The 13,415-nt window shown below is 41.2% G+C and overlaps 1 protein-coding gene and 1 long non-coding RNA gene across 5 annotated transcripts; one reads left to right on the top strand and one right to left on the bottom strand.

Annotated features, from left to right (window-relative positions):
- Positions 1-304: 304 nt before the first annotated feature.
- Positions 305-5,710, bottom strand: LOC309702987. Of its 2 annotated transcripts, XR_014275822.1 has the most exons (3): positions 5,626-5,710; positions 866-1,557; positions 305-596 (listed from the first exon to the last, which is right to left on the bottom strand). It is a non-coding gene; the product is annotated as an uncharacterized lncRNA (long non-coding RNA). The 2 variants fall into 2 exon arrangements; XR_014275823.1 differs by lacking the exon at positions 305-596 and having other exon boundaries at positions 759-1,557.
- Positions 4,711-13,378, top strand: tp53 (tumor protein p53). 3 transcript variants are annotated; one of them, XM_082527690.1, is made up of 11 exons: positions 4,711-4,839; positions 5,673-5,800; positions 5,899-5,983; positions 6,102-6,290; positions 9,450-9,624; positions 9,959-10,080; positions 10,596-10,705; positions 10,900-11,024; positions 11,104-11,195; positions 11,277-11,347; positions 12,171-13,378. In XM_082527690.1, the coding sequence occupies exons 2-11, from the start codon at positions 5,712-5,714 to the stop codon at positions 12,265-12,267; spliced, it is 1,155 nt and encodes a 384-aa protein (XP_082383816.1). In that variant the 5' UTR covers positions 4,711-4,839; positions 5,673-5,711; the 3' UTR covers positions 12,268-13,378. The 3 variants fall into 3 exon arrangements, with proteins under 3 accessions (XP_082383816.1, XP_082383814.1, XP_082383815.1); XM_082527688.1 differs by having other exon boundaries at positions 4,714-4,839; positions 5,875-5,983; XM_082527689.1 differs by lacking the exon at positions 4,711-4,839 and adding an exon at positions 4,874-5,009 and having other exon boundaries at positions 5,875-5,983.
- Positions 13,379-13,415: the final 37 nt, after the last annotated feature.

Raw genomic sequence — 13,415 nt, forward strand, 5'->3', positions numbered from 1 at the left:
GCGGGAGGAATGGAGATCCTGCAAGCAAGCTCAGTGGGAAAAAAAAACCTACTCTAGATCTCCCAATGAAATGAGTCATGACCACCCCTCGCAGACACACCCCCACCTCACACCACTCTCTGGTCAGAGCATGCTGCCCTCTCCTTTGCCTTTTGCTGCCCTCAAACAGTGGGAGAACCCGACACCCCTCATCCAAAGCCAGGGCCCCAAGCACAGTCATGTGCGACTCTGACTAAATGCAGAGAAACTTTACACCATCGGAATAGTGGCGTAGAGCCTCTTCCAGCACAGTTAAGGGGTTTATGTACGCAACCGGGGGGGATTAAGATGATGATATTACAGAGCCAAAAAGTATCACATGAATTCATTTGGAGTGAGCGAGGAAGGCTGAAGACTTGGCAAATCGGTACAAACACACCTCACAGACTCAGCCAAGCGCCGAGGAGTTAACGTTTTTAATGTCACAGTGTCACCTGCGTGTGTGTTTTACTGTTATCCAACCGAAAAAAAGTCGCACAACCACAAACACGCACTCAAACACCACGTGACACAGCCAACTAACCCAGTGTGTAAATACTGTTCCTCCTTGTCGTGACCTATTTATGCATGCACAGGCATGTATGGGTGTGTGTGTGTGTGTGAGAGAGAGAGAAAGAGAGAGAGAGAGAGGTTGGTGAGGTCACCTGGTTCAAAATCATGCTACTGCAAATAGAGCTGCTGATTGAATGACAGGTGTGTGACAGGCAACAACATTTGCATTCGTTTTACAACATTCGTTTTATTTCTTGGGATAAAAAAATCTGGAAGTCATGATTTTAAAAAGACTGGAAACAAACGTCAGCGATAGAGTTTATCGTTCACATACCACGCATGTAGTTTTGGTTGAGTAGTCTCTTTTTACGTGTCACCGTCCTGGGGTAGAAAGAATGTGATCCAAATCAGCAAAAATAGATTTAAGTACACTTTAACAACCCCGATGTTGTATTACATAAAGGATTAAGGATAAAGATTTATTACATCCAACTAAGCAAAATTAAAAAAATATTATTATAATATTATTATAATTAAAATATTAGCAAAAAAAAGTGTGAGGTTTTATAAACGAAACAGTAACTCTCATCCATGTGTATACCTTTCTTTAATGAAAGAGCCCGCAGTCAGAACAGTTAATATGCTGCAGCATTGTGAATGAATCCTCCACAAGTCTTCTCCCTATCTGCATTGCGCTGTTGCATTAGACCTCACTGTTGTATCTATATGCTCTCTGGAACTGATCCAGAGTGGACTCAGTGGCCCCCATCAGCGCATTCATTCAAAGGTCAAACGGCCACCTATCCCCAAAGCGGCACCAGCAATCACTGAACGCTCGGAGAGATTGACGGCGACCAACATTCAGCGCGTTCTCTGACAGATCATGCAAGAGTCCCGCGGCGTAACACAAATCCTCCGGCACAGCTATAGAGGTTGAGAGCAGCCCCAGGGGCCCGTCGGTGCAGCTGTTCGTCTCGCTGGCAAAGGTGCGTCCATGATGGGTGATGAGAGGCAACATCGTCGGGTCTGTTAGGAGAGATTATGAGGGAGATTATTTCATAGTGTTTCTAGTTTAAACCTCAATGAATGTAACGATCAGACGCACGCAGGAGCATACAGTAGCTTTATTAACACTACAACTGCCAGCTGTTTTGATCCAGTACTGTGCAGTTACTGATGAATTTGGAATCTCATACAGTGTGTTCGCATGCTTAAAACACACTTCTCCAATATGTAATTATTTAGTTCCCTAACATTTTAGGTTATAATTGAAGCATGCGTTAACCACTTTGCAGTATATAGAGCCAGTCAGTTAAAAAAAACCCTAAGTATCCCAAATCAAGTTCATATATTTAGTGCCAAATTACAACAACAGTCATCTCAGGTGCTTTATATTGTCAGCTAGAGACCCTACAATCATATGGAGAAATCCCCAACAGTCAAACGACATGCTTTGAGCAAACACTTGGCAACAGTGGGACGTAATAACTCCCCTTTAACAGAAAGAAACCTCTGGAAGAATCAGGCTCAGGGAGGGGAATCTACCTTCACAGTCAACCCTGTGAAGGTAAGACTATCTTTAAGCTTGTACCAACACTCGGATTGGTGGACTCAAGAGAAAGGCTCAAGCCGTGGAAGTGAGGCCAGAGGTGAGCTTCCACTGTGAACCAATAAACTTGCCTTTGTAAATGTACAGATTTACCCACAAATAAGTCACACCAAGCTACACAGGGTTACACACTTACAGACAAGATCACTGCAGATCAGATCCCAGGGAACAAAAAAAAGGCAGTTTGAGATGGCAGTCTTTATGCAGTGGCTAAGCGGCTGCAACACATCTCAGCTATGGCAATAAGGCAGAAAGGATGAGAAAAAGCCCTCAAACATTAGGAGAGCTGCTAGAGGGAGTGACTGTAACACCACTAACACTACCAAAGCAAACATCATAGCCTTCTTAGCATAAAACCATGCTGCTTATCGTCACCTCACTTCTTAACCTTCATCAGCTTTATCCCTCTGTAGTTACTACATCTCTGCTTGAAAAGACTGTGTTTTTCAAGCTGGTAAAAAAGTCAATTGACCAGCCCAGCTTTTGCAGCTTTTGCAGCTATAACAGCTTCAGTTCTTCTGGAAAGGCTTTCCACAAGGTTTACGGCTGTTTTATGAGAATTTCTGACCATTCTGCCTGAGGTACATTTGTGAGGTCACACACTGGCCCACAGTTTCCGCTCCAATTCACCCCAAAGGTGTTCAATTAGGCTGAGGTCAGAACTCTGTGATGGCCAGTCAAGTTACCTCAAAAGATCTCATTCATGTCTTTATGGACCTTTCTTTGATGCACTGGTGTGCAGTGATGTTGGAATAAGAAAGGGCAATCCCCAAACTGTTCCCAAAGACTCCTGAAAAACAACCCCACACCATAATCCCTCCTCCACTAACTTTACATTTGGCACAGTACAGTCATATAAGTTTTCTTTTAAATTTAACCTTTAATTACACAGGTAGTCAGTGTGTTTTAAGCACAAATAATGTACTGGGATATGAGAAACATGCAAACACACTGTATGTAATGCCATGTTTGTGCAACAGGTAGTCCCATTGAAACTCAATGAGACAGTGATGATTTCACCAAAACATTTGTACGTCTTTTGAAAAGCACAGTGTTTAGTGATTGACTAAACTGTTTGCGTAACATGTACTCTGTTAAATAATAAGGCAGTAAACCAGTAATAGATTTATAGATAAAGTGATACCAATGAACCATCCTGTGTAAGGCCATTGAGGACAAGTCAACCAGAAAATATAGAGTACAGTGGTGTGTTAAAGGTTTACAGCCTGTTGTAAATCTTAATGCTCCATGATAGACAGAATCCAACAGATGAAGAGAGTGAGCAGAGGCATTCATGTAAATTACGTCACCGCAATAGGAGGAGGGGTAGAGAGGTGGCAGCAACTTATGGTGAAAAAGAGACATGATCCGTTTCTGAAAAAGAACCCTAACTTCAGCCTTAGTTTCTTTAATACATGGTTGATGTGTGGCTTAAAGGAAAAAAGGTCATCAATCACAATACCTAGGTATTTGTATGAGGTGCCTCAGTACAGTTCTCCTGGCAACCGCCAGACCCAGACTTGTCCATCAAATTACACGATGGAGAAGCTTAATTCGTCACTGTAGAGAACAGATCTCCACTGCTGTAGGGTCCAGTGGTGGCACACTTTACACCACTACATCCAACACTTTGCTCTTGGTAATGTAATGCTGGGATGCAGCTGCTTGGCTGTGGAAACCCATTCCATGAAGATCTTTTGAGCTGATCTGAAGGCCACATGAAGTTTGGAGCTCTGTAGTGATTGACTTTACAGGAAGTTGGCAACCCCACTTAATGCCTCGGTATCTGCTGACCCTGCTCTGTGTATTTACCACTTGTTAGTAAATACTTTGGGCAATACAGTGTATGTCATCTAGACCAACCACCTTTCCACTCTTCATCCTCTGTCCCCACTGCCTCCTTACCAATCCTCTGCACCTCCTCATTCAGTAGCTTTCTTTCTGTCCTGCTCTTTCTCTCCCTCTCGCTTTCTTAATTAATCAGTTCCTCAGAGTGTTCCTTCCATCTTCTAAACACGCTCTCCTTATTTGTTAGACTAGAAAGAAAGTATTTCTTATTTGTAAGTTGAACATACGGATAGCATTAAACTGTACTTTGACATCCACTCGTTTCTCTCTCCTTGTTATTATGATGTCATGATGTCACATTCAAATACTCATCAGAAAACCTTAAAACATGAGAAATCTGACTGAGAAGGGAATGATCCTTAAAACCAAGACAATTGAAAATGTATTGGCCCATAGCGTAGCCTCAGCCTTTACATTTGGATAACTTTGGAAAGTATTTAAACACTGCAATCGCAATTTTAGTGTACAATATGTGTTTGGTGGGATTTATTCAAATAAATATATATTAAAGATACATTTATTGAGATCTCTCTTGAAAACCAAATCACATCAATGAAAGCGTTGACACTTTTCCATTATAAGGTCAAGGTTTTGACCAAGTTTATCGCTTTTCCTACGAACGGTGCCGTGTTCACGATAGTTTTGAACACATCGTCATCGCTTCGTTTGCGTTTTGTCAAGTAAGCAGCTCTGCGATTGGACAAGCTAACTCTTAAGAAGAGCCATACCCCTCCTCCTCTTTCTGTGGGAATCCCCTCAACAACGTGTTTGGTTCGCAGAAAAATATTTTGACTTGTCGGCGGTTTTTGACTCTCTGCAGTCACCTGTGACTCACCAGTGGGACGCTTAAGGTACCCGAGTGGTCGTACATGCCTCATACACTAAAGCAAATCCCCGAGAGTGACATTTATACGACGGGGAAGTTTTTACGACAGTTTCGCTAGCTAACGTTTAACCGAACGTCACGCTAGCGTAACTAGCTAGTCATGCTAACGCAGTTCGGCAACCTCAACCTATAAATGTGAGTCGGGCTGTGGATGCACAGTGTTTATTTACTTCGGGGTACGTTTTGACTCGAAATTAGTGTGTACGCGGTGTTATTACTGTTGAGACGTCGACACGGTGGCCATACGTGAAACGACGAGCTAGCTTCATTCAATTAAAAAGTCGGCCTACTACTGGAAGGTAGCTAATCATAGTGGCTGTTTGGGCCGCAAAGGCAGAAGTTGGCCTAGTCTTTAAATGATCTTTAAAAGCGCTATTAAGGAACAATTCTCTTATTATTCTTGCTTTTATAAAATCTATTTATTTTTAAGCTAACCGTAGTTGACTTGGCTAGTCAGCAGCTCTTCGAGTCAAAGGTCTGCTTGTTTTGAACTCATTTCCTGTGCGCAGAAACTGTTTTTACGGCGATCTTTGTTTACGACTGCTTTTCTCTGCTCTTTCTACGGCTTTTGTTTTTCTTTTTTTCGACCACAACAAATAAATAAATGCATAATAACAATAATAAAGCGAAAGTGTTGTGGTTTTTTTTTTTCTAAAAAAGTCGAACGAATGCTATATTTAGTTTGTTTTCATTAAAATTGTGGGAAAACTATTAAATTAAGACTTTGTAGGAGATGTGAGTTGTTGCATACCTCCATTAACTTAATCTCCCGTGCTCATTTCCTGTTGATATCCACAGCCTGCCTGCTTCACCACTGGGAAAGGAGGGGGAGAAACTATGGCAAAGCAGGGCTTTGAGGATTTACAGCTGAGCCAGAATCTACCCTTCAGCCAGGATTCATTTAAAGAGCTGTGGGACCAGCTACCGTGAGTAAAGTCTTCATTCCAGATTCCATTAATTTTATTATTATTATTTTTAAATGCAATTATTACTCCTACAGTGTGGCTGAATCTCTGTCTGTCAGTTTGGACACTATTTCAGCTGTGAACAGCAGTACAACAGGTCACGATGAAACCTGGAGGCCAGATGGCACCATGGATATGTTTCAGGTGTGATTACCCGACCTTATGCAGAATAGCATCTTTAAAGATTTGTCGAGATTCCTGTGACTTCAACATGCATGTTTATTCTTGGAAGCAAACTGACTTCCCTTTTGTCTGTTTTCAGCTGATCAATGATCAGCAATTAGCTGAACACTTCGATGAAAAGCTCTTTGAGCTGCCAAATGATGCTTTGCAAAAAGATGGTGTTACACCTCCAGCCTCCACTGTTCCAGTCACAACAGATTACCCTGGTGAATGTGGGTTTCAGCTCAGATTCCAAAAGTCTGGAACGGCAAAATCGGTGACCTCAACTGTAAGTTATGGTTCATCTGACCTCGGAAAATCTTATAACTGTACTTGTGTTTTTTTTTGTTTTGTTTTTTCTTAAACAGGATGATAAATGTTATTTGTCTTACATCTGTTTTAATTGGTATAAAACAAACGACCAGAAATTTCACCAGGAATTTTAATATGATGGGCATTTTAACTGAATCCAAGTAATTAAACCAAGACGCATTATATATGTAAAGTTTGAAGGTGCTCTCAATCGATTATTCTGCAACCAAACATGACATGGAGCAGAAAGCTGCTTTCTGAGGCTTTCCTCACAGATAAAGAAGACTTTGAGAGCTGCTTTTAGTTTAGGCAGCAGTTGCTGAACTTAGTTTTGTGTGGGTTGTTTTTTTTTTTTTTGTTTTGTTTTTTTTTTTTTTTTTTTTGAATGCAGAAGGGCATATTTTATTTGTTTTATAACTGTTTTAATTTAATAAAACAAGTTAAACTCTCATATAGAGTTTAAAATGTGGAGGCTTGTTAATGAAAGGTCTTAAATTGGTAAAGTCACTGCTTTTAAGTTATCCCTTGATTTTAAGATGAAGAAAAAAACATCTTACCTTTTTTTTTATTAAAAATCCATTCTTTGGTATCGGTCATTGTGCCATTCATGTGGAATCTTTTTCATTGTGACGATTTGCTGAAATTTAACTTCCACAGTCAGTTGCTGCATTTGAAGAGCCAATAGTGTTGAAGTCTTCAGTGACTCACCATGTAGTGCAATGTAGTTGGCTAGCTCAGTTAAAGTTAGGGTGCTTGCAGTGTCCCCCCGCCACCCCCACCACTTGCTCTGGTCTGCAGGAGAAGGGCTTTCTGCTTGCAAAGCACTGCTCTGACATGACGGGACATGTTCCTGCACCCTCAGAACAGAAAGGGTTAAAATTTTATTCTGGTTCATTTTGCTTTGCTGCTTAGAAAAGTTAATGTATTTAATTTTGGATTATTTTGTTTTAGAGTCGAAAGACTAGTTCAGGGGTCAGCAACCTTTAACACCGAAAGAGCCATTTGGAGTCTGTTTCCACGCAAAGAAAACACTGCGAGCCGCAAATACTTTTTGACATCTAAAATGAAGATAAAACTGTATATAATGTTTTTTACCTTTATGCTTTGTGTGAACAACTAAGGTGTGTTGCTTATGAAATCCATGAAGTGCTACAGAGAAAGGTCATGTCCAAATTCATGGGCTGGATCCTCCTGAGGACCCAGCCTTCGTGGTCTACGTGGGCCGGGTCCTCAGAAGGTCGGGTAGGCCGGAAGTAAACAGTTGGGGAAATTGGACGGTCTAGCCTCCTGATTAGCGTCACCGCTGTCTCGGTGGAGTTTAATAAACTCAGCCGTCTGCTCCTTGCTATCTAAAGTATAACAGGATGCTGGCATAAATTCTCGACCGTCTCATACTTCTGTTTAATCAGTTTTCTGTTTTGACGTTTAGTCAGCTGTGTGAAAACCAAGGAGGAACCCACCCGGGGGATTAATAAAGTTTTATTTTATCTAATCTAATAACTTTAATCTCAGCCAAACCGATTTACTCACAAACAAACAAAACACATTTTTAGGTTGTCTAAGTGACTTATGTATTACGTTTAACCCGAGTAGCGAAAGTCCGCGGCGATCTGAAAATGATGTGCCGGGAGTTGTGCCGTTCTCGGTGGCTTCAGTGGCCCTCGAGCTCCCGGCTAGCTATCGAGCTGGTGGGTAGCAGACGTCTCCGAAAACGTCGAAGCACTTTTGCAAATATGCGATATCTTGATAAACCGAGCAGATATTTGATGTTTACACAGCTACTTTCTCGCCTGAAAATATGTTAAAAGTTTATTTTGTGACCCAGAAAGATTAGTATGAGTAATTTTAAAACTTAGTAGCGGCTGCCATTATTGGAAACTGGAGTTTGGCCTGGCCGCGCTATGAATTCTGGGATATGGTAGGCCACGAAGGACACACCCGATCCATCCTTCAAATTCGGGGGAAAGGAGGACTCATTTGTCGGAGGAGTCTACGAATCTGGACAGCCTTCGGCGCGTCGCTGTGACGTAATCGGTCTACAAATGCGGCCTCAGGAGGATGCAGCCCATGAATTTGGACACGACCAAAGTTACATTTTATTTATGTAATTAACACATTTTGAACTTTTAAAGAAATATAACAAAAGGAAAGCTGAACTAAAATGATCCATGTAGCAAAGAAAAACTGTTGTGAGCCGCCACCCTTATATCGCTTTTGGAGCCTTGACCCGACTTTTAAAAAAATATTTGGGGGGGAAGCACTATGCTGCTAAAAAATGAAAAATAGATATTTGCAAAATTCTGCCTAAATATGTATTTTACCTGGTTAATGTGTGTGGCGGGGCGTGGTCTGCAGTGCCGCTGCAGGGAGGCGGATGCACCTGAGCGGCACCCGCAATCACGCCTCGCCGCTTTTACATCTGTGCTATCTATGCTGTTGTGTTGGTGTGTGTCGGGCTGTGAGCTGAAAAGCTACAGCCGCCTGTATACGTCAGCAACTGTGTGTGAAAAGTGGTCGATAAAGAGATGCTGAAAAGCGTTTTCATGCAAACATCGTCGGGTCTGCTGTGATACGTTTACAATGGGACTTCTGCTCCTGAACCTCTGCGCACAGCGTCTGCAAATCGGGGCTGTGCGAAGTCACTTTCATCTTTACGCAGGACTGTAAGCTGTCATCTGTGAGGCGTGAGCGGTGTTTGTTTTAGAATAGCTGCTGACAATGTGGATCCGAAGATTCATAACTGGCCTACCTGGGGTTGAAAGTCTCGATAAATGCACGGCGTTTCGGCGGGTACACCGGCCTCTGCGAGTGCGACTCTTATTTTGAGCAATGAAAAAATAATAGAATATAATTTTATTTTTTTTATTTCAATATCACAATCTTCCAATTTAGAACTACAAAAAAGAACTAACATAAATAAAATACACTTCAGCTAAATACTTCTAATTTATTTTCCCAAACCACGCGGAGCCGCACCATAAGGACTAAAGAGCCGCAGGTTGCCGACCCCTGGACTAGTTGAACAATTTGGCTCTGTTTGAGATTAAAGATTTAAACAATTTTTTGGGGTCTTTGGTGAGCATTTGAATCAAAAAATGTTATTAACAAAACTTTTTATTTTTATTTTTTTCTGAAGTACTCAGAGGTGCTCAACAAACTGTACTGTCAGCTGGCAAAGACCAGTCCCATTGAGGTGCTGGTGAGCAAGGAGCCTCCTCAGGGTGCTGTACTCAGGGCTACTGCCGTGTACAAGAAGACGGAGCACGTGGCTGATGTTGTTCGCAGATGTCCCCATCACCAGAACGAGGACCGTAAGGGACACTTTACAGCATTTTTTGGGGGGGAGGGGAAAAAAAGCAAATTGGTTGAAATAATATGACTGTGAGCAGAAGAGTTGGAGGTGGATTGAAGGGATGCATTGAATCTGAACATTAAGGATGATGCCAAGACAACAATGTGGCAAATTTCAAATTATTTAGGAGTCCAAAAAAAACCCTTCATTTATTACAAACGAGCCTTTGCAATTGTCATCACACAATATTTAAATAATTAACTAATGCAAAACTAACACAGACTACACAGTAAATGTAGTCTTGCCTAACTGTTGGTGCATCCCTGACTATTTCAATTTGTTTTAATCTGTAGTCTATTCAGCTGTGGAGCATCGCAGCCATCTGATCAGAGTGGAGGGCAATCAGAGGGCTCAGTATTTTGAAGATCTACACACAAAGAGACAGAGTGTGACTGTACCATATGAGCCTCCACAGGTATGACTGCCCAACTGTGTTCACTCTGAGGTGCACATCTCCGCTTTTTCTACACAACTTTGATTTGTACCCATTCATGTTTCCTCCATCGGTCTCATTAAATTTGTCAGTGGATGGATGAAGTGCTGCAAGAGCTCCAGACATTTTTCTTCTCCACATGAACACACCCCCACACAGTTCAGGGAAGGGGTACGATTTACACATAGGTTGAATGCGTTCACTTTTATACAGGTGTGCATTTCTTCAGTGGAGTTTCATACAGATAACATATAATAATCAATCATCCAAAAAAGAGACTTCATTTTTATGATCTTGCGATAACTTGATATATAATAAGTTGTACTTTTATAATATAAAAAATGTAGTCTTTCTTTTTTTTACTTTGGAAAGAACGGCGCAGAAAAGTTTTTTTTTTTTTTTTTTTTTTTTCTCCTTGGATGTGTATCATATTACCTTTTAACTGTAGTTGCGTGAGCCAGCAGTACATTTTAATATTTATGCTTTTCCTGTTTCAGTTGGGCTCAGAGATGACCACTATCCTGCTGAGCTTCATGTGCAACAGCTCCTGCATGGGCGGGATGAACCGCAGACCTATCCTCACCATCCTGACCCTGGAGACTCCAGAGTAAGTCAGTTTTCTCTCTCGTGTGGCCAGAAGCGCAGCACAAACCATTTCTATGGTGATGTTGTTTAACAGGTCATCTTGGTTTTTGGCCTATTTTATCTTTAGAACTGCTCAAGAAAAGTCTCATCTTGCAGTTTGTTTGTGCAGCACAGAAAAGCCGTTTGACCCTTACTGCATTGCATGTGCTTCTCTAGGGGGCTGGTTTTGGGCCGGAGGTGCTTCGAGGTGCGCGTCTGCGCTTGTCCAGGCAGGGACCGTAAAACTGAGGAGGACAATAAACAGAAGAAGGAGAGCGGCACCAAAGAGACGAAAAAAAGAAGTACGTTTATGCTGGTTTCAGTTTTTGTTTAGTTTTCTTCCTGACCTCACTGATTTATTTATTTATATCTCCTAACCAGAGAGCGCACCACCTCCTGACACCACATCCACAAAGAAGTCCAAATGTACCTCCAGTGCTGAGGAGGACGACAAGGAGGTTTTTCTCCTCCCTGTAAGTAAATATGCATACAAGTACACTGAAATTCTCTCTCAGCCTTTCAATTTCATGACTTTCCTCTAATTTCTGCCGCAGGTTCGTGGGCGTGAGCGTTACGAGATGTTGAAGAAGATCAATGACGGTTTGGAGCTGCTTGACAAGGACAGGTAGGAGGCACCCTGGAAACTTTTATTGGATATGACAGCAGCTACTGTAGACTGACAACAACAGGGAGTCGGTCTCAGCTGGTTCCAGTTGTCAGGTGTGCCTTTGGCCTTCACTGTAGTAGAATTTATCCTGTTTTCATCAAAACCTGGAGTCTCCTAATCCTGACACTAGAGGTCGCTGTGTGTGGTTGTTAACCATGCTGCACAGCCTGTAAACTGAAGCACATACCAGCATAGCTCCACATTACGTATTGTTTATGATGATCACACTATAGCGAAACATAGCTTTTGTAATAAATTAGCCGTGTCGTCTTGATGGTCCGGGTGTCTGTTTTTCATGTTGTATGAAAACAAAGTTGACCCTCTGGTTTCACATTGTTTGATGTGAGCACTTTTAAACTACTGTAAACGTGGCATTGCTACAACGTAGGGTGAATCCCAGTATTATATCAGGTGTGTAAGTATAGGGTGACAACCCGTGTCCACGGTTAATGTAGAGATCAGAAATGGCTGCATGAGGGCTCTAATTTAAAACAAACTCCTTACAGGCAGCAACTTCAGGGTTATACAGATGCAGCTCAGTGCTTTGAGATGAAAACAAAAATGAAGCATCCAGTGTTGAATACCCAAAGGTAGCATAGAGTAAATTAACATGGGCTATTTAATTGGCCATGCCATGGTTTTGTGTTTGTGCTACCTGTAACCTTTTGGGTATTCAAAGTGGAAGTTATGCTTTCGGTTTAGCAGCTTGGATGAGTGCACTGGGATGTACATTGGTCCTAAATATGTTGCATCATTTTATAACCCTGCTTTCTCTCTGCAGCAAAAGCAAGTCAAAGGTCTCAGTGAAGCATGAGGTTCCTGTGCCCTCCAGTGGAAAGAGGCTGCTGCAGAGAGGAGAGAGGAGTGACAGCGACTAAGATGCCCATCACCTCAATTTCGAAAGCAAACGTCACGTTTTTGTCTCAGCCTTCAGGTTTCTTTCAGGTTTCAGGTTTCAGGTTGCCATCCTGCCTCAGTTAAACGGTTCCTGAAACTGTACTGCCTGATCAGTCAGTGTAGACTGACATACTCTTGTGTTCAGTTATGTTTTTCTTTTCTTTTAAAAAAAAAAAAAAAAAAAAAGTTTTTGAAAAAAACAACCCTATGTTGGTAATTGGGTTAGAGCCGTTCAGCATGAGATTAAGAATGATCCTTGTCATAACGAGTCACTGCCGTTTATTTAAATAAAGTTCAAAGCTAGGCTTGGAAAACTTGAATGGAATTTGCCTCTGTTGCTGTATTACTGTGCCACAGTCCTGTCGCACAATGTCATTTAAAAAAAAAAAAATATATATATATATATATATATTTTTTTTTTTTGCATGATTGTCTGGGAAATGCAACCACCTCTGTGCAACCTTGATTCATATGCAATATGTAATCGTGTTTGTGTAAAACAGAACTAACCCATGGTATTAACTGATCATTCTTTAGTGGGGCTTTTTTAATTTTTTAATTTTATTTTTTTAAATAAATGCAGATGTATCAGTTTTCACCGTCACTCTTTTTGTTTCGCCTGTTGTTGGGAACATTTACTTTTAGTTATCAGTTAGATTTGGTAGATGAGGGGCTGGCTGGATCATCCCCTGAACTAACAGTCTTTTAGTATAGATTTTATTACAGGAAAAAAAAAAGACAAGTGTCTGATGTTATAAGTTAGTGTTACTTGAGTAGTCACACAGTAAATAGATGTAATGAGAACAATTTTTTTTTTTTTTTCTTCCCCTTTTGGACCTTTTTCATAAAAGGAAGTGAATGTGAGTTCTCACGTTTGCATGTAAACGTCATGTTGATGTCCCCGCTGACCAAACAGTTTTTACACTGCCAACAATGTGTTAAAAGGCATTCCTCTTATTGTTTTTGATTATTTGGGGAAAATAGTTTTGTATAAGAGGGTTTCTCTATATTTTTCTGTTATTTTTCACTTTTGTATTGTACTAATTACTTGTAACTTTAAGCTTTAACGTAAAATAAATGCGATAAGGATCACTGTGGTTTTGTGTTCTGTTGGACAGCATAAACAAAT

This window comes from Aulonocara stuartgranti (assembly GCF_965226115.1).
Source record: "Aulonocara stuartgranti genome assembly, chromosome: 3".
Taxonomy (NCBI): Eukaryota; Metazoa; Chordata; class Actinopteri; order Cichliformes; family Cichlidae; genus Aulonocara; species Aulonocara stuartgranti.